Source organism: Lissotriton vulgaris, chromosome 6, assembly GCF_964263255.1.
Source record: "Lissotriton vulgaris chromosome 6, aLisVul1.2, whole genome shotgun sequence".
NCBI classification, from domain to species: domain Eukaryota; kingdom Metazoa; phylum Chordata; class Amphibia; order Caudata; family Salamandridae; genus Lissotriton; species Lissotriton vulgaris.
Window position 1 is genome coordinate 1,219,061,786 of NC_141694.1, and position 21,378 is coordinate 1,219,083,163.

The 21,378-nt window shown below is 44.9% G+C and overlaps 1 protein-coding gene across 2 annotated transcripts in view; it reads left to right on the plus strand.

Moving 5' to 3' along the window:
• The window catches only part of SNX9 (sorting nexin 9), a 798,250-nt gene that overhangs the window by 244,637 nt on the left and 532,235 nt on the right, over positions 1-21,378 (plus strand). For both annotated transcript variants that reach the window (XM_086927315.1, XM_086927314.1), the window contains exon 3: positions 20,302-20,376. In XM_086927315.1, the coding sequence (XP_086783441.1) occupies positions 20,302-20,376 (75 nt within the window). The remainder of the gene's footprint in view (positions 1-20,301; positions 20,377-21,378) is intronic.

Genomic DNA, 21,378 nt, shown 5'->3' on the forward strand with positions numbered 1-21,378 from the left:
GAATGCTGGTCCTTCTCCGTCGACGACACCATAGACGGTTGTACCATCGACGCCTCCTCTCTCATCATGTAAAGAGCTTCAAGTGTGGTCAGCTGCGCCGTCTGCAGTCTATTTACCCTCGCCGTCTACGACAGCTTCACTATTAGAAAGACGGGGTTCCTCTCTGACGGTTCTTTCACCGTTAAAGTTGCCAAAGCAACTGTTGGATTCTGAAGAGGAGGAACAATCTTATGAAGAGGAAAGTTTTCGTGCAGCTACAAGTCCTTCGTAGCCGCTTATAAAGTGTCAGGATGATGACCAGGAGGAAGAAGAGCAGTTCCTTGAGCCTACAGGTCGGGCTTCTGCTTCAGTACCTACAGCACAGATGCCATTGGATCTTCTTCACAATTTGCAATATATGTTGAGTTATTATTATCGCCGGTTCCCTCCATCCGTTTCCGGTGAATCACGCCTTTCAACGCCTATGCCGCGAACATCTACGGCAGCGTTTTTAGACCTCCTAGACAATCTTCTCCCTTGCCAGTAGCGGATGAACGACCTACAGTTCCACCTTTGCCGATACCATCTCATCATGATCAGGATGATGTCACCTCTGACGAAGAAAGAGAGGAGGGAGAAGTGGATGACAAATCAGTACTGTCGGAGTGGGATGAATATCAAGCTCAAACCCCTTCTCCAACTGGTCCACCTACTGCGGACTCTCCGCCGGTAGATATCGGAGGATTTCATCTGATAATGGAAAGGGCAACAAAAAGATTTTTAATTACCATGGAGACAAAGCAGGATGAATGTTTCCTGTATGACTTTAAAGATCAACCACAGAGGCAGGTTAAAACAATCCCAATAATTGACTTTATTTGGAAGGAGGGTTTAAAGATAATGGCTACGCCAAACTCTCTCCCTTCAGTGTTACCTCGGGTGGATAAAAAATATAAGGCGCCTCTCACTTCACCTGCATGCCTTATTGGACAGTCTAAGACGGATTCAGTTGTTACACAAGCGGCCCAGAGACGAGCCAGGAATCCATCTTCACAAGTCACCAGTCCCCCTGACAGAGATGGGAGGCGTCTGGACTCAATTGGCAAGAAAGTTTCGACTATAGCTGCAACCACTGTCCGTGCTGCGAATTCCCTAGCGATACTAGGGAGATATGATAGACAGATGTGGTCTGACATATCGCCATATATTGAGAAGCTTCAGGAGCCTGATAGGACTGAAGCCAAGAAAATACTACACGAAGGAGAATGCACATCTGCTGAAATGATAGATGCAGTTGTGGATGTGGCAGCTACAGGTTTCAGGCAGTTGGCGGGTGCAGCAGTGCTGAGAAGGCAAGGCTGGCTTAAATCTACATCCTTCCGCCAAGAAGTTCAAACTAAGATCATGGACATGCCTTATGATGGAGAGTACATCTTTGGTCAGCACGTTGATGAAGCTTTGCAGACCATAAAAAAGGACACAGAGACAGCACTTTCGCTGGGAAGTCTACAATTCCGTAAATCGTCCTTTTGTGGTGCAAAAGGACGAGGCAATTTTTCCAATAGAGGTGGATACTCTCAGCAACGCCTGCATCACTCCACACAGGATAACCAAAGATACTAATCATACAAGCAGCAAACGTACGGTCAGAAAGGAAACAATTATTCGCAAACAAGAAGGAAGTCTTCTTATCGGGGACGAGACACCAACAAAAATAAGTGAGACGGACAACCTGCCACCACCTCAACCCATTCCAAAGTTAAAAATTGGAGGAAGAATATCCCGCTTCTTATTAAATTGGTCCAAAATTACTATGGACAGATGGGTCCTGGACGTTGTAGCCAGGGGCCACGCTCTGGAATTTGTCAAAGCCCCTCAAAATTCTCCCCCAAAGGGTCCACCACTAGCTCATCTCAAGGAGCTGTTCTCCCAAATTTATGTTATGATTCGGAAAGGAGCGATCGAAAGAGTACCTCAATTACAAAGAGGGAGAGGTTTTTATTCGAGATTTTTCCTCATACACATCAAGTCAGGAGAATGGCGTCCTATCCTCGACCTGCGTGCCCTCAACAAATGCCTCAAAAAACTATCCTTCCGGATGTTAACACTTCAAGAAATCATCCAGTTCCTCTCAGGAGGGGATTACATGGCAACCCTCGACCTTCAGGATGCTTATTTCCATGTGCCCATCCTTCCCAGACACAGGAAATTCTTAAGGTTCATAGTGGCTGGCAGGGACTTTCAGTTTAAAGTTCTCCCATTTGGACTCCGTTCAGCTCCCTGAGTTTTCACAAAGATGTTAGCCCCTGTGGCAGCTCATCTTCGTATGGAAGGCATTCAGATCTTTCCATATCTGGACGACTGCCTTATCAAGGCCCAATCTCTAAACACAGCAAAAGCGCACGTTCAAAGATGCCTGTCGCTATTTCAGGAGCTGGGCTTCTCAGTCAACTTCAAGAAATCCCATCTAACTCCGTCTCAAAGAAAGTCTTTTCTGGGAGCGACATTGGACACTCAGCTCACTCAGGTGTTCGTTTCAAAAGAAAGGCAGATAAAGATTCAGAGAATGACTTCCATACTCCTGAAAAAAGAGTGCGTTTCCGTTCGGAGATTCAAATCTTTCCTAGGGATGATCTCCACCTGTATCCCTCTAATTCCCAACTGTCGTCTCAGAATGAGACCCTTGCAAGAATAACTCAGTCTCCAATGGGTGCAAGTGGTAGGATCATTCGAAGACATGGTCAACATAACTCCTCGGATGAGAAACACTATCCAATGGTGGATGCAAAGGAGCAGCTTAAAGGAGGGATGTGTATTCCTGACAGAGGTGCCCAGATTTATCGTCACTACGGATGCTTCTCTGGAAGGATGGGGCGCTCCCCTTCAGGGATTGACGGTCAACGAAAATGGAATGTACAACAGAAAAAGTGGCACATAAATCTCCTGGAGCTGCGGGCTATCTTTCTAGCGCTAAAATCTTTTCGGACAATCATCGAGGGTTCCACGGTCCTAATTCGGACAGACAATACGACAAGTATGCATTATCTGAACAAACAGGGAGGTACAAGATCGGCCCTGCTATCTCATCAAGCGCAGGAGATTTGGAGTTGGGCCCTGGATCACAAGATCAATCTTTCAGCGGTTCACGTTCCAGGGATCTCCAACGTTTCAGCAGACTCACTCAGCAGGTCTGCAGTATCCAATCACAAATGGGAAATCCATCAGCCGACCCTGGATCGAGTATTCCAAGAGTGGGGTCACCCCGACCTCTTTGCAAGCTGGATCCCCCACAAGAACTCATGCGGGGATGCTCTTTCGATGAACTGGTTTCAGATATTTGCATACGCTTTTCCACCAATTCCGTTGGTTCCCAAGGTCATCCGGAAGATGAAGAGACAACCATGTCGCCTAATCCTCATTGCCCCCAGGTGGCCTCGACAGTATTGGTTCACTGAGATTCTCTTCCTATCGGAGTGCAATCCCATTCAGTTGCCACAAATACCGAATCTCCTGACAATTCACAGGGGTCAAGTATGCCATCCGGACCCAGCTTCTTTGAAATTAGCAGCTTGGCTCCTCAACACAATGAATTCGCCCATTTAGACATCCCGGCGGATTGTCAAGAGGTTCTGGCCAATGCTAGAGCGCCGGCCACGATTAAGACCTACAAACTTAAATGGAAAAGGTTTTGTGCTTGGTGTCACTCTGCCAAATGGCATCCCGTTCATGCTAAACCAGAACGGATTTTGCCTTTCTTTCTCCATCTGGCTAGATCAGGATTATCTCATTCAACTCTAAAGGTATTTTTGGCAGCCATTTCCAGATTCCGTCAGGATGGATCTACTTCTCTGTATTCATCAAGAATTATTCATCAATTTTTTAAAGGAGTATTCCGTATGTTTCCTCAAATTCGGCGTCCACTTCCACCCTGGTACTTGAACGTGGTGCTCGCTCAACTCATGCGTCACCCTTTTGAACCTATTCATAAAGTAGATCTCAAGTTCCTTTCATGGAAAGTTTCTTTGCTCTTAGCATTGACGTCAACAAGGAGAGTTAGCGACATTTAGGCGTTCACAACGAAGTCTCCATTCTTGCAATTCACTTCAGACTCAGTGGTGTTGCGCACCAATCCAAGGTACATGCCCAAGGTTCCCTCTGACTTTCATCTTAATGAGCCAGTAATTCTCAGAACATTCTTCCCAAATCCGCAATCAGTGGCTGAAAGGGCCTTGCATTCATTGGACATCAGGAGATGTCTCAAGTTCTATCTTCAAAGAACTGCCACGATACGAAAGACAGACCAACTGTTCGTAGCATACAGAAAGATGCGTCAAGGATGCGCTGTATCCAAGCAGACTATAGCACGGTGGGTCTCTTCAGCGATTGGACTCTGTCATCAACAAGCAGGAAGGCTCCTACAGCCTTTACCAAGGGAGAATTCTACAAGAGCGATCTCCTCTTCTACCACTCTCTTCGCTGGTGTGCCTCTTCATCAGATATGCAGAGCTGCAACTTGGTCCAGCAGGCATACCTTCACCAAACATTACTGTTTGGACACTGCAAGTGATGCAGATGCTTCGGTGGGAAGAGCAGTTCTTCGCAATCTTTTCAAATAAGGTGAGCCTCTGTTCTCCCTCCTCCTCTATGCTCTTTTTAGACGCTTATTATGACATGTTATGCCACAGCCCCGTTTTACATGGTTGGATTCACAAACTTTTTCAAACCAGCAATAAAAGGTACCAAAGGGCGGGCGTCAGGGGGACTGACCATTTGGGTAAAACAGGCTTGGTGTTTTTCAGTTTCCGAATTGTATGTGGATAATCCCGATATATTGGCTATAAGGCTGAGGGAAGCAGGGGGGCAGGAAATGCTTATTATTAACATATACTCTAGAGGCCTCCCTGGCGGACGTTGCCCCAAGCTGATAGGTGCCCTAGATACATTACTAACGGGCTGGAATAAAGGCTCATTTATTATAATAGCGGGTGATATTAATTGTACAATTGAACCACTGTACTTGCCGGAAGACAATTGGGGGTTTGAAGAAGATGCGACCTGGAAAATCCCCGAACTTTCCAACAAAATACCAGTTAAAGCAACGGAGGCTGCTCTGAATTGGACTGCTTTTTGCCTCACTTGGGAATTAAGGGCCGCTAACGGACGCACCAAATCGGACATTGGAGCCAATCCCACTTTTGACAATGGTGTGAGGAAAAGTCGTATTGACTATATCTTCATAAAAATGGAATATTGGAGCCTAATGGTTGATATGGAAATTGTAATGCGTCCGGAAAGTGACCATAACCCACTGTCCCTGAAATTCAAAATGTATGGCATGAAAAGATTAGCGGAACCAGATCCAAGGGGGCAAGGGGTTGTAACCGTATCAAATGACCGGAGGAGACTGAAATGGTCAATCATATCAAATGATGTAATGATACAGGCCAATATTGAAAATGTGGTGACTAATGCCTTAAATAATGTGAGGTCTGTTGTCGTTGAGAGGGGTCAGGGTGAATTAGATAAGATCATGGGCATTCATGACAAATGCTTCTCTGAGCTTAAAACTATTCTCTCAAAACCATGTAAGTCTAACACCGGGCACCAGAATGCTCCAAGAGCAAAATGGTACAATAGAGAGTGTAGAGAGGCCCATAGTCATCTAATAGAGAAAGTTAAAACCAGAGACCTAAGTGCAGTAAAAGTGGCCAGACAAAGGTATAAAAGAGTTCAATGGGAGGCAAAGAGGGAATGGGAAGATGATTTTTGGGCAGACCTTTTGGACGCTAGCAAATCCAACAATCAGACCAAATTCTGGGATATTGTTAAATGTGGAAAAGACGGTGAATTTCGTACTCCGTCTAACAACGTATCCCCGGAAGTCTGGATAAATCATTACTCCTCCCAATTTTGCACAGTAGTTGTTGACCCTACGTCTGCATCGAATCTGCTACCTGCAATACCCCCTGGCAACGTGACTATGTCCTTTACAGAAGCGGAAACGGAGCTTGCATTAGGCCGAACCAAGAGAGGGAAAGCCCCTGGGTTGGATCAAATCCCAGCAAGCCTTTTTAAACTAAACTTAGGCCTTTGGGTACCTTATTTAACTAGCATAGCTAATACTATAGCGAGAAGTGCCCATATACCTAAGACTTGGAAGGGGGCGGAGATCCTCCCTATTAACAAAAAGGGTGATAGATCAAACCCAGGGCAACTATCGCCCTATCAGCCTAATTGACTGCTTTCAGAAAGTTTTTGCCCGCATGATCCTGGCGAGGGTCCAAGGGTGGATGGAACTAGAAGGAATACTGTCCCCGCTACAGGCGGGCTTTAGATCTGGTACAAGTACCATTGACCAGGTTCTGAGGTTCTGCATGATCTTTTGGAAGGTCGTTATACTGGGGGGTGGCACCATCTTTGCTGCTTTCATAGATTTGAAATCAGCTTTTGATTTGGTGCCGAGGGGAAAATTATGGCAGGTACTAAGGGACCTAGGAATGCCGGGGGAATTGGTGGAGATGATTATTAGACTACACGAAGATAATTTTGCCAGGGTAAGATGGGGGTTACAAGGGCAATATACTGACTCATTTCCGGTTTCACGGGGAGTCCGCCAGGGGTGCGTTCTCGCCCCCACCCTCTTCTTACTCTTTATAGATCAGGTAGTGAAATTCTTCGGGTCTACCAATACTGATGCACCGTCCTTGGCGGGGACTAAATTCCCAATGTTGATCTTTGCTGACGACACCCTCCTCCTTTCAAAGACCAGGGGAGGTTTACAGTTGGCTTTAAATCACTTTGAGGAATATTGCAAACAGAATGACCTTCAGATAAATGTGGGGAAAACTAAGTTTATGGTTTTCTCCAGGAAAAAACCAATACGTAGTAGTGTACAACTAAACAGGGTTAACCTGGAACAAGTTGATACGATGACGTACCTGGGGGTCACTCTGGATTGCCGCCTGTCTTGGAAACCACAAATAGAGACCCAACAGCTAAAACTTGCCCAACTGACTGGTTGTCTCTTGCGTGAGCAAAAGAAATCAATCACTAAAAGGGTTGTCCCCGCCCTACAAATCTGTGATGTTAAAATTAATGCTGCGACACTCTATGGGGCAGAGTTATGGGGTTTCATGGACCTCTCGAGTTTGTATAGGATCCAGTGTAGGTTTCTTCGTAACCTGGTAGGGCTGCCCCAATCAACCCCACAGATCCCACTTTGCCACGACATGGGTTGCCTTCCAATATCGGACATGGCAAGATACAGAGTAGTGTCCACTTGGAGGCGCTTATGGACTTCGGAGGATTTGGCTCTCTTTGCAAAGGAGCTAACCGAGGTGAAGGCTATGGGGGGTTCGGAGCGAATCCCATGGCTTCGCTCGGTGAAAAGGAGCCTGTATGATATGGGCTTGAGCCATCTGTGGGTCTTGCCAGGCACGAACAACTTTCCCTCGAAAAAGGAATTTAAGGGTTTATTCTGGGCCTCAACTCGCCTTCCCTTGGCACACGCCTCTAGTTCTGAAAACTTGACGGGGCGTTTTTTAAGTTTTAAACTGGATCCAGCCCGGGAGGCATACTGGGACCTTATCTCCAGGCCAATGGATAAAAAACTATACCACCAATTCCGGGTGGGCTCACTACCCCTAAATTCCTTTACCTCATCTTGGGGCAATAGCTCCACTGACCTTTGCAGTCGTTGCCCCGGATGTAAGGAAACTGAGGGTCACTTTTTGTTCGCCTGTCCCCAATACAGAGAACCCCGTCTAAAATGGCTAAAACCCATTTTTAAACGCATGACATGTAAAAAATCCTCGGACGCTATTTGGGCTTTAAAAACAAACACCTCTGATTTTATCGTGATATGTTTGGCTAAGTATTTAGGCTGGGCATGGGCAATCAGAGCCAGAAGGAACTTAACTGCCTCCTGATCACAAAGTGCAATGTGCATAGTGTTTACTTGTATATGTCAAACCAACTTTTATGATTAGCTATATCTAATGTCTTGTTTCGTCTCAATAACGGTTTAATAACTTTTTAATTGTGGCTTTTAAGCTGACTGTATATTTGATAACATATTGACATTATCCTTCTAATATGATTTTGTATAATGTGGAGACTTTGAAACTGTTTTTAAATATTTTGTCAAAATTGTCTTTTATGATTTTATCATCGAAATAAAGACATTAAAACCTGAAAACCTGACATGTTATTCTTTTTGCTAAGCATGTATATATACTATGATATGAGGAGCGTCTAATGAGCGTGATGTTTTGTACTGCTATCTACTCTGATTCAGGCATGTGAATCTATGAAAGACACCCCAATACTGGAGAAGAACAATAGTTACTTACCTGTATTCTGTGATTCTCCAGTATTGGTGTCTTTCATAGATTCAAATGCACCCGCCCACCTCCCCTCAGAGGCTCCTTCAGGCGATAATGTTGATTTCACTCTTGTGCGAGAAACTCTGAGAGCCTGAGCCTCTGGGGAGAACATTCTAGTGGGTGCTGTCGCTTGATTAGCTGCAGTTTTGTCTATACAAAATGACTAGGATAGTCATGAGTGTGGAAGTTGTTTACACTGTAGCTTAGGGCTACTTTACTTCCTGGTTGGTATTACCAAGGTTTTGTTTTTTTTCTATAGGCATATTATTGCTTTTTTATGTACCGTGGGACTCTCACTCCTACGACGGGGAATGATTCAAGCTTGTGAATCTATGAAAGACACCAATACTGGAGAACCACAGATTACAGGTAAGTAACTATTGTTCATAACATATACAACGGGTGTGTCTTTGCTGCGTTGTAGAAGTCATCTGGGAGAGGAAGAGATCAGAGGACTCTTGTCCCAGGCAGAGACTGACCTCCATGTTCATCTTCTGGAGTTGCAAGCTATTCACTTGGTGCTGAGAGCGTTTCTCTCAGATGTCAAGGCTGGAACAGGCACAGGTTCTTACAACAACACAGCAGCCAAGTAGTACGGGAACCGAAAACAGTGGTGTGGGGTTATGGGTCTTGCGCCCGGAGGCTCTACATCTCTGGAAGTGGCTAGACACTTAGGGCCTCTCCCTGGTCATCCAGCATCTGGCAGGATCTTCAAACACCAAAGTGGAGTAACTCAGCTTGATCTGTTTGCCACTGCAGAGAATGCTGAGTGCCTAAATGCTTACTTGTTGAAGTTCCCAGGATATTCCTCCCTCTGGCCTTCTGCCAGCATTGGTGGTAGGGACTCCTATACACCTTTCCGCCTGTCTCTCCTACTTAGAGTGCTAAAGAGGAGCAATACAGACCGAGCCCAAGTCACACTAGTGGTTCCGGACTAGGTGAGGAGAGTGTGGTACCGAGACCTTCTGGTCTTGAGCACATTCCCTCTGATTTGGCTGCCCCTTTGGTCTGTTGCAACAGCGAGGTCTAGTTTTACACTCTGGTCTGCACACCAGCACCTCCATAAGTGTAAATTAAGCTGCAACAGCTAAGGTCTTTCGATCTCACTCCAAAGGGTTTCATACTGGCAGCCAGGTATCCAGCTACCACGTTGGGATATGCCGGACGCTAGAAGAGGGTGGTTGCCTAGAGTTCTTCGCAGGTCATTCCACCTTTGAACACACAGTTTTTATACATACCTTTGTTTTATTAGCCCAGCACGATTTTGCTTTGGCAACAGTAAGGGTCATCTTTTGTCCCTTTCAGCCTTCCTACTCTTAGCAGATGATCCTTACCTCTTTATGTCACTTGTGATGGGTTTGTTGAAAGGGCCTACCAATTTGTCTCTGACAACACCTTTTGTCATGCCGCAGTAGGACCTTAATTTGGTTCTTACCTACATGATATGCACACCTATCCAACCAATGCACAGTTGTCCCCTTCACATACTAACTATATAGACTGCATTTCTCATCAACCTAGCTAGTGAATGAACTGCAGGTCTTGTTTATAGTAACCACCTTACACTTTGTTTTTCCTGAACAAACTAGTCCTCTAGACAAAATGGACAGAAACAGAATTTCTGCCTAGGATAATTAAAATTTCTATATAAGGCAATTCATCACCTTGCCAGCTTACTGTGCACCCCCAACTTCTACAAGGAGAAAGAACGGCTCCATCTCCTTGACCCTTAACGCGCGCTCAGATCTTACGTTGATAAGATCCTTAATTATCAATGGGCTAACCAACTTTTGGTTGGTTTCCTGAGAGCGAAAACTAGTATAGCTGTATTAAGAGAGCCTGATGGATTGTGTTATGTATCAAGATTTGCTATAGGCTAGCCAAGGAGCAGCCCCTTGGAGGTTTGGGGGCTTATTCCCCCAGAGAGAAGGCTGCCGCCACTGCACTGCTGCCGGCATGTGAGGTTCTGGAAATTTTTCAGGGTGCTACATTGGGGTCCCCTTAACAGGATGGGCATTTTACCCAATCTGTCTTGCAGGACTTCTTGGTCTGAGCCAGTCGACAAACCCACCACTTGGGGAGGTATTGCTTTGGTGTCTATTCACAAGGTGCGAAATCTGAGGCTATTAGTCTCCATCAGAAGAAGTTACTTACTTTCAGTAACAGCGTTTGTGGTGGGGACATTATTGAAACGCAAATTCCTCACCAACCAACTTCCTCTCCATTCTGTGGAATTAACTCATACGGTCCATATAATAGGTTCCCAATTTGGATTTGTGCACAGTATCCCATTCTGATTTCAATGGCTCCCTGACCGATGGTGCAGACAAAGAGCAGAAAGACACTGATGTCAGCACGCAGAGGTGGTACATATATATAAAGGCCCCGATATCAATTCTGGGGTGTAACAGATCCTACAAAGAGCTGCACTGCACCACCTATTGACATGTAAGGAGATAGCTACAAAAGTTTTCTGGATCCAGTCTGGGGCCTGCGGAAAATTCACCAGGATAGTAATCTGTGATTAGATGGTGTCTCTATCAGTAAAGGCATTACCAAACTAAGTCACTTGCTCTTCAGGACGAAGCCTTGCTGGCTGCTTCCTCCCTTTTAAGAAGGGATTAAGCTTGTGCCAGTGTCGCCATAGAAGTGCTGCTGTGACTGACTTGAGTAGAGAGTCCCATCCACTTGTGGACAAATTACCTCTCTGGGAGCCAAGCCTTCCTGCCTGTAATTTACGTCCAATATCTGATTGTGAGAATTTGTAGGAGCTTTTGTTCGACTGCAGTGTTCTAGGGAACAAGGTCAACCCTACCAAAGTTTCAAGAAATCGCCTATATTAACATGTTCTGATGCAGCTTATCTCTGCGGCACAGAGACAGAATTATCCTACGGGCAAACCTGCTACTTCCCCGACCCCTGCCTTGCAGTTGTGAGCCAAGGTATTCACAGGAACAGCCTCCCTTGAGGGTTACCTCCACTTTACCTTGGCTTACAGAGGAAACTAGAGGAGCCCGCCATGATCCTGGAATCATTGACCGCACCTTCCTATGATATTCAGTTCTGGAGGTAAACATGTTTGAACCACTAGACCCTTACTTTACAGACATACGGTCTCTGACTTTGCCTTTGCAAGCTTTGATGGTGATTTCCGATGCCCCTAGCCCTAAGAATTTAATGACTGACTGGCTGTTCACAACAAATGTACACCCGAACATTTTTGCCAACTAAAGTTGATATTCCAGTTTACTGACACCAAAACTGGCTGTTGCCCTCAATAGACAAATCTATTGCTACTAAAATTCCAGTGGACTGTGCCCTGCCACTGGACAGGCCATCTGCACTCCAGGAGGCCCGACCATTTTCCTAGTCAGGATTGCTAGGTCCTGTATTGCTTTGGAGGGGGTCTACATACACTTTGAGTCCAGAGGGTTTCCTGACCAGAGCAAAATCTTCAACATTGCTGGACCAGCACCTAAAACCAAAATCACAGCAGAGTAAATCTGTTTGAAACATTGTAAAAGCAACACCACTTTTTGATGTGTATCTTTTACCAGACTGAGATTTGAGCTGCTGTTCATAGTTTGGTAGTCGTCAGAGCAGTAATGTACACTAACTGAAGTTATCAAATCTCAACATGCTCTCTAGCCACATGTTAAAATTCGTAGCATTTAACTTGCAAATGCTATAATAGCGTTTGGGCTGAAAACTCTGAGTTACTAGAGCCTGTGGTTTTCTTTGATGATAATTTTTTTATCTGTAGAATCTTTCTGTTTTGAGTATTAATTTTATTTCTTTTAATAAAGGAAAGGACTGACCAAACCGTTAGTTATTAAATGTTATTAAACTGCCCTTATGTATTCTGAGTGTCTACGCCTACATCACCTCACTTAGTGAAACCTTGGACTTCTCTGCTTGGCTTTCCTGAGTAAGAAGAGTGTTAAAGGAGGTTTGTGGTCTTCCAGTCTGAGGTCCAATAGCACTATGTCCCCATACACCAGTGGAGAACGACTCCAGTTGCTACGATTAGAGTGTCATAAACTGAAAGCCTTTGGACTCCAGGAACCAGGTTCTAATGTGAAATCTCTACCTTTTTAATTTCTGTTTGTCATATTCAAGAATCCTGGAATGGTGAATGGATCCTAAGGCAATTAATACCTTGGGTTATGTGTGTTCCTTCACATTATTATTTGGGTCCCAAGACTTATAGAAAATAAAAAATAGAAAACGTACTAATGTTCCAAGTACATAAGGCTTGCAAAACAAGAACACTTTCACCTTGGGCGGGGGTAAGGGAGTGTCTCTTTGGTTACAATTGTGATTGCATTTTGAATTATGGTGAGGCACCCTTCCCACTAAAGCCACTGACAGCAGCCTTGATTAATAAGATACTTACCTTTGGTAATACTTTTTCAGGTGGAAACTCTATCCACAGATTCCTCACCTTGGAATATTCCCCAGGTGCCAGATTAAATCCAGAAATTTCTCTCAGCAATGGTATGTGGTGCTGTGTGGCTTTGCACTTGCTCCATACCAACTCAGGAGTGATGGACTGGAGATGCATATAAGCACCACTCCAAAAAGAACAATTGATGGACAGAATGCAGAACAATGTCATACATTCACCCGAGTACAGAGATCTGGGCCTAAATCCATAAGCACCACTCCAGCACACTAACATCAGTTTCTTACTTTGGTTCTAATTGCGATGCTTGTGGGCAGCCTGTTTCTCGGTCAGGGAGATAGAGCAAATTACTCCATCGCCCTGATGAAGGTGCCCCTCAAAATTGAGAAATGACCACCAAGCAGGTGGTCATTTCTTAAACCATTGGCAAGAACTGTCGCCCTGGCCGTTCCTGTCAATACTATTTACAGTTTGGAGCAGGGCTCTGCATTAAACTGTTTGCTTTTTTCGTTTTAAATAGAAGATCCTGAAGCAGGAGTTTGTTTTTCAAAAAAATAAAAGATGTAGCTGGCCACAAATTAATTTCCATGCCAGGCTGGCTGAAGGGAACATATGTTTTCAAAATGCCTCAATCCTCTTGGATTCCCTACCCAGAAGAGTTGTAGGGAAAAAAATGAGTGGTTCACTTTACTGGTCAAGGCCTGAATCACCAGGCTCTCTAGAGAAGGATTTTAAGTGAGAAAGTCAGGGGTGCCAGGCACCGGTCTGTGTCGCCTGGTCACCTGCTTATTCACTGGAGGGCAGGATCAGGGTTTTGACCAAGTACCCATCAAATTATTAGTGGGGACATTGGTTGCAAGGGAGAAGACCCTACAGGCCTATAGTGTAGAATTTCTGTATGTACATTAGACTTGGTCTTGACAGAGGGCATCGGCAAAGACAGGACCTTAGCTGTTTTTCGGACCACAAAATCAATTATACTCTTGCTTCAGTCAATGGTCCAGGTGGCAAGTTCAGCCCTGTATCCACAGAGGGATCACGCCCACTGGCATCCTGTAAATCCATATAAAAACTGCCATCATCATAATGAGGTTTCCATCCTCTACCCCACTATCATCACCCCCCGGATGGAGTATCTTGTTCAGAGTCATAGTAGAAAAGGTAATGGAGTTTTTGTTGGTGTGACGTCTCTAGTAGAAGCATTGATGCAGAATCCAACTCTATGATGACTGATTGCACTTCAATCATTTCATAGTGCAACGTTGGTTGAGATCAGTTTGAAGACTGTTCAAGGTCAGTCATCCAGATATCTCTTTCCAGTGCTGGCAGCATCTGCACCTGCGTAAATGAATCGCGGTCTGGCACAGGTCCAGGTGCTAGAGTGGCTCTCTATGCCAGATCCAACACTGACCTGGAGTGGGTTCTAAAGTGTCATTCGGTGCGGGGGAAGGACCAGCCAGTATGTATGGGTATTATGCGTGGGCTCAAACCACTGTTAGCTTACTTAGACTCGTATGCTTGGCAGGTCATTATCCAGGCTGCCATCTTGTCGCGATTGGATTACGCCAACTCGCAATATTTGGGGGCTAATAAGTCAGAGATTCTTAGATTGCAGAGAGTCCAGTACCCGGCGGCCTGAACTCTTCCTGGCCTTCCGAGGACCTGCTCCACCTCTGTTGCATCCGCCGACTACACTGGTTGCCAGTGGCCAGACGGGTGGAATTCAAATCTCTGTGCATTGCTTTTAAGATCTTGAAGTCTTGAAGTCCTGTACTCTTCCCCCCTTAACCCCCCCACCCCCACCCCCCGTCCCGCAACCTCTGCTCAATGTGCCAATACTTGGCGGTGGTTCCGAGGGTGAAGAGAGCGCGGGCGGGAGGTCGTGCCTTCTGCACACTGGCGGCCAAGCTTTGGAACTCTCTTCCACTGTCCATCCATAGTCTAAATAACGGTCTGGCATTCCGCAAGGCAAATAAAACTCATCTTTTCCCCTAACTCTAGGCTGTTTGTTCTTTGGTGGTCCTCTCCCTCTGACAGCTATTAGCGCCGGAACACCCCTTTGCTGGAGCAGCTGTGCGCTCTATAAGCCTTATAACATAACATTACCCAACAGAAGGACTGCTGTAGAAGATCCTTGGGGCACGAAGTCATGCCAGAGGGAGCAGAAAAAGGATGAAAAATCTTCAGTATACCCCCTTTGAAGGCCTCCTTTTGCTGTGGAACTGCTGACAGACTGGGAAACCCAATGTGCATTGGGATGAGCTGGGGTATCGGCTCAGTTCTCAGGGACCCAGGACTAGCATAGTGACACCCTCAATCAATCAATCACGGCATTTGTAAAGCGCACTACTCACCCGGGAGGGTCCCCTTGCGCCTTCTTCTTAGACACAGAGTGGTGGGATGGGGTGAAGGCTAGCTTTTTTCTGTCTGTGCCTAGACTTCTATTTGGACTTTAACAGAAGAATTCAATTGTGAGGTAGACCTCTTGTGAAAATAGCTCCAGAAGCGAGACAGAGTTTGTGCCGAGGAGTTGGAGTGGGACTTACTTGAGGGTTTCACCGAATTCAGCTTCACCTCCTGATCCCAGATTATCTTTAGGTGCATGAGGGCGCACTTAAGGTAAGACTTAGAGTTGTTCCCTGATCACAAATAACAGAGCCACATATTATAGAGTTCTGTGGTGGAGATTTTTTTCTGCAATTTCAGCATGACTCGAACCCTGTGGTTGTAGGAGAGGACATTGTTATGTTATGTTATGTTAAAAGGGACTTTTATAGCGCAACGGCTACTCCAAAGGAGTGTCCCGGCGCTTTGTGCTCCAGACCTTAAGAAAGAACTGGACAACATAACAATAGACAGACAGACATTGATATATATCGTCGTAAGACAGATGAAAGTGAGAGTGGTGCTCCAGATCCGCATTGGGTGGTGTTGAAATAAAGAAACTGGTGTCAGCACTCAGGGGTAGTGCTCATATACGTCTCAATCCCATCACCTCTGGGGCTTTATCTTTACTTGAGGTTTATTCAAAGTCTTTTAAAAAAAAAAAAAAAAAATATTGCCATTTTTCAGATCACTCCACTATTACGTCATCATATAGAGCAAGTTTGAATATCATAATTCCTGACATATCTGGTTTCAGTTCTTATAGTACACTGATCATACAAATGTAACGTGACATATTCTGATAAGAAACTATGCACATCATATTTCAAAAGTATTCCTCCTTTACAACCTGAATATTTGATCAACCTTCTGTGCAATCATATTTGAACCATACTGCCTTGTTTTACCCAAACCATAACTCCCCCCTCCTTCTCGCCTCACCACACCCACCTAAGTCCTGACACCTTTGTATTATATTGCTAGCAAGGAGACACTAACCAGTAGCCGGGTGCATCGCCGCACCGGCCATTATCTCAGTTTTTCCCCCTTAACATACATAGCTTATGGGGAGCCTTCTTGCTCCCCACTCCCTCCGGGGAGTCTCTCAAATCTGCAATGACAACAGACCGTGCCCTCACATCCTCTTCTAATCTACCATCGCTCCTCACAGTTTTCATCCTCACCAGTTCGGCAGTCGCCCACTCCTTCGTATCTCGCAGCCAACTGTTTATGAGAGGGGGGTTCGGACTAATCCATGAAATCGCTATCCTCCTCTTTGCCATCACTAACCCCAGGATCATGAACCGCCTGCTCAGTTTCTTCGTCTTTGGTGCGGAAAGTAGGTGCAGTATTACCAATCTTATCATTCTGGGGATAGACCATCCAGTCGCCGTGTGGACACACCTCAGCACTCACTCCCAAAGCATGTTCAAACTCCTATACCCCCACATCATATGCACAACTCGTGCCACTGTCTCTGTGCATCTACGGCAAACGTCCGACCGACCAACCCTGGTGAATCCTACTTAATCTTATTATTTATTTATTTATTTAGTTATGCATTTTTATAAAGCGCAGACTTTACCCGAAGGTGTCAGAGCGCTGTACAGTAGAACCAGTTACGTTACATGAGAGAAATGTTACAAAATAGAACGTACAAAAATAGCAAGAAACAGAATCGAACACAGCAGGCAAGAGGAACACAATATCCAACACAGCAAGCAAGGAATGTACAAAAATAAATAAATATTACAAATTTACAATGACTAGCGGACTTCCTGGCGGGGTCTGAGAATGAAGGACTTAGTTCTGAAAGTGTCTTTGGAATAGAAGAGGTTTGAGGTCCGCTTTGAAGATCCGGATGGAGGTGGTGATATGGAGCGATGGAGGAAGTGAGTTCCAGATTCTCACCACATTACCTGAGAACGATTAGGCCATCAATTTTTCCCTTTTGAAGGAGGGAGCTATGGGGTTAGATATACTTGATGCATTATATTATACTGAATGAGCTTGAACCGTGCTTTGGAAACTAACCTCACGACCCCATTGTCTACCTTCACCCACTCATGGCTGTTATAGGTTCTTCTGATATACCTTCCCATGTTTATTCAAAGTCTTTAAACACTAAACCAACAGTGCCTCAAAACTTCCCTTAAGCTACCTTTGGGGCGACTCAAGAAATAGTGTTTATGAGATCAGTGGAGAATGCTGTGATAAGGCTGGCTAAGGGAAGGACTGAGGAAATGATGGAAATGCAGATCTGTGTTTAAAATGTGCATATCACGGTATTACGAGGCAGGCTCACGATTAAAACAGCTTGTATACGGCATACAAGCTTCCTGTGAAAAAGCATCAGGTTTAGTTGTACAGGTAAAAGAAGCATGCGAGTCCAGAGCCCTGCAATCTTGAGCTGCTTCCTCGCTCACTGTGATTTATTAAAAGCCTCCTTATCAAGTAAGACTCTTCCGTTGTAAACCTGGGGCAGGGGTGTGATGTCCAGCACTTGAGAGGGTTTACTGGGTGAAAAGTGCTTTATCCATTCTCTACTCATTCTTTGTAGTGAACGTGTGATTGGAAAATGACGGAATGACGTGTGATTGGAAAATGTATTGGAGTCAAAGCTGGGGACCTCATTTAGACTGAATTTTGGTGTCTGCTTTTGTTCCAAAGAGGAACTTTTGGAATAAGTTGGACGTTAGCTAAAAGTGGTACATTTGTGCTGGTGATATCTGGTGAACTAGTTTAGTGTTTCATATTGTTGGTGATGGATAGGTTTATTTTGGATGTTAACGTAGTGACATATGTAAGTAGTTGATATCCGACGCATGGGTTGACGGTCTCATGCTGCTGGTAGTGGGTGTGTTTTTTAGTTTGTTTGGTAAGTTGTTGATATCCAATGAACCAGTTCGATGTCTCGTGCAGATGGAGGTGGCTGGACACACTCCCTCTCCTTAACTGTTACCTTTTAACATTATAATTTACTGTTGGGTGTGCACAGGATCTGCCACATCTTAGTGCCTCGTTTAATGAAACTGAAAGAGTACGTGCAAATCTGTTGGGGAAACGCAAGACATGGGGTGAACACATCATTCTGTGATTGTAAATAGCGCCCCCTTGCCTTAATTATATTGATGTGGCTTTTGTGTGAGGGCGACATTGATTGTACATTGATTGTTACACGCCTCAAGCATGCCCCAAAGACTTGGACAAGCACGGACAGAGTCAGGCTGAAGATGAGCTTGCAAAATGTATAACCCAGCTCCACACTGCAGCGGCGCGCGACTAGAATCAGGCAGTGGAGCCATGTTTGGTTATGGCAACCCATCCAGCACTGAAAACAGCCCCCGGGAAAGTGCCAGAGTCGCTGTATGGCAAGTCCGGCGCTGGGCTTGTATACCGATGCAGAAAATGGAAAGCATGCTTGTGGCGTCATACTTGTATTGCCGAATCAGTCTGCTGCACTGCTTGGCAGTTCGGGCTGGACTGTTCCCATGAGGCACAGGGTCAGACTGATTTGCATATGGCCATGTCTGAACTGGGGTGGCAGAGTGGGCTAAAGAACAGTGATGGATTAAACCCAGATCCAGGGCCGGACTGGGAACCGAAATCGGCCCTGGCAAAGTGCTCGGCCGGGGGGGGGGTTGGGGGTGCGACCGCACTCGTTTTCGGCCGTTTTTGTTACAGGGCCGTTTTTGCAAAAAACGGCCCTGTAACAAAAACGGCCCCCTGGGGCCCAAAACCGGCCCCCACCCATGCGGCCGACCGGGGGATTTCCCGGTGCCCGCAACGGCCAGTCCGGGCCTGCCCAGATCTGTTGACTGGGTGTGAGTGTTTGATTGGTTCAGATGCTCCGTCCATCACCACCCCCTTTTGTACCGCTTTGTTCGCCATAAGTTGGCAGGGCATGCTCAGACGTAAGTCCCTTGCTAACTTTGCCACTGGATTCAAGCAAGCCTGGCTGAAGACGGCTGTAATGCCAGAAACCGGTCCGAGGAAGCTTGTTTCCTGTCCAGGGAAGGCGTGGCTTGGCAGTTCGGGCTGGACTGTTCCCATGAGGCACAGGGTCAGACTGATTTGCATATGGCCATGTCTGAACTGTGGTGGCAGAGTGGGCTAAAGAACGGCAATGGATTAAACCCAGATCTGTTGACTGGGTGTGAGTGTTTGATTGGTTCAGATGCGTTGTCCATCACCACCCCCTTTTGTACTGCTATGACTAAAGAATGACGCATCTGCAGGTCATGTATAGTATATACCCGCAGTACTCAAAGTACCACGGCCACGGGAGTACCTTCACATGCGGGACCCAAGTCTCTTCAGAATTCAAAATGTGTATCACATTAACATGCAGAAGCATTACACATTAGAACGTCAGAACAAATAAGTGCATTCAAAAGTGATTTATTTAAAAGTGATCGTTTTTAAAAATGAGTGTACAAATATTCATTCCTCACACCCTGACAACAATGCTAATAGTGAACTAAGAGGCAAGTCACTTGCCACGTGGAACCCTCTCGGTGGTCAGGGTTGTTATAATACATGGATATCTTTAAAGATTTATTAAAGAAAACACAAGAGGTTTGTACAGCATATACCACGAATTCAGGTATTTCAAGGTGCTATTATATGTCATAAACTCATAATGAAGAAACAGAAGGTAAAGTGAAACTAGGCAATTACCTAGGATCAAACAGTTAGGTCAAGTGTGGAAGCCGAGATTGATCCGACATTTTCTGGTTTCACGTTGTGTAATTTTATTTCATTCCAATTCAATAATCAAGTCACTTCCTTTCTATACTTAAGCCCGAGAATTAGATATTGTCATTATATAGCATCAGGCCTGAAGTAAGACATTGGTAGTCGTTTGTCAAAACATCGTCTCTTTGCCTTATGTCGTCAGTAGATTCTAAGTGGGTGGAACAGGTTCCTAGCTGATTGAAACTTTAGGGGAATTATGCGATGACCGTGCATTGATTTCCATATGGAGTTTCCTTTAAATAGTTCAATTTGTTGACTCCCCGAGTTTTAATTCTGCCCCGCTCTAGAAAGATTTTGTATAAACGTTCTCGCTGCTTCATTTTGTCTACATATTAACACTTTTGGACGTAATTAGAATGTCCTTGACATTTTCCTGTTATATTTTTGTAGGATGTAGGCGGAGGCTGGTTGGAAGCAAAAAATAATCAAGGAGAGCGGGGTCTGGTTCCGTCCGACTATGTTGAGGTAAGTCAGTGACGCTGAGACAGAATGGTATGCGATTTGACATGAAGGGTTCAGGACAAAATGCAAAATGTTTTCAAAACGGTTACAGGCAGATAAGGTGAATTACGCGATTGTGAGACATATTTATATTTATAATCGCATTGGTAAAATTATTTTTTCCAGTATTCTTGTGTTTAACGCATGCCACTAGCAACATATTTAATCAGCACGACACAAGTTCAAACCTAGAAAGCCAGACAAAGCCTTTCAACTTTCTTCTGTCAGTACGAGTATCCTTAAATTGGGTAAAGGTAACTGTGCTTAATTGCGGTGCCCATGAACTGCAGAATTGAGAAGTGAGGCGTTGCAATAAACAAGTACTTGTTATCCGATTACTGTGAAAATACATGATATGAGACACTGTAAGAGACAGTTTTTATATAATCTTATCTTAAAATGTATTTAAAAAAAAATGTTTGTGTTGTTAGGCTATCTATACAGCCAGCCTGGAATGCTTTCCCTCACAATGACCAACGGATGACCTTTACGAGCACTAAAAATAGCCTCAGAAATTCATCAGCCTCGAGAGCTGGCGGTGCTTCTGTTGCCCGAATGGCGAAGACCCTACCGAATAAAAACGGCATTGCATTCATTGTAGGACAGCCGCAGAAATCTCCAGTCTGTGATAATGGCCTTTCTAATTCCCCTATTCTCCTAGCAAAGTCATGCGTTAAATTAAGTGCTCTTTTCGAAATACCCTTTATCCGTTAATTGTTGGGGTGTTTTGGAATTAGTTTAATTGTACACGCGAATTTAGAACGGGAATGCTTCTCTGGATTCCTTTTCGAGTTCTTTTAGGTGAGGTGAGGTGGGTGACTTTGTCAAAGTTGTGTATGTTTTGCTGCTCAAAGCAATTGTTTCTTTATTTAAGTAACTTGTTTTTTTTTGTTGTTTTTACTAGCGCTTCATACCGCACATCTGAGTTTTCTAAGCGTCGTTAGTACATTGTTCATTTTACTCCTA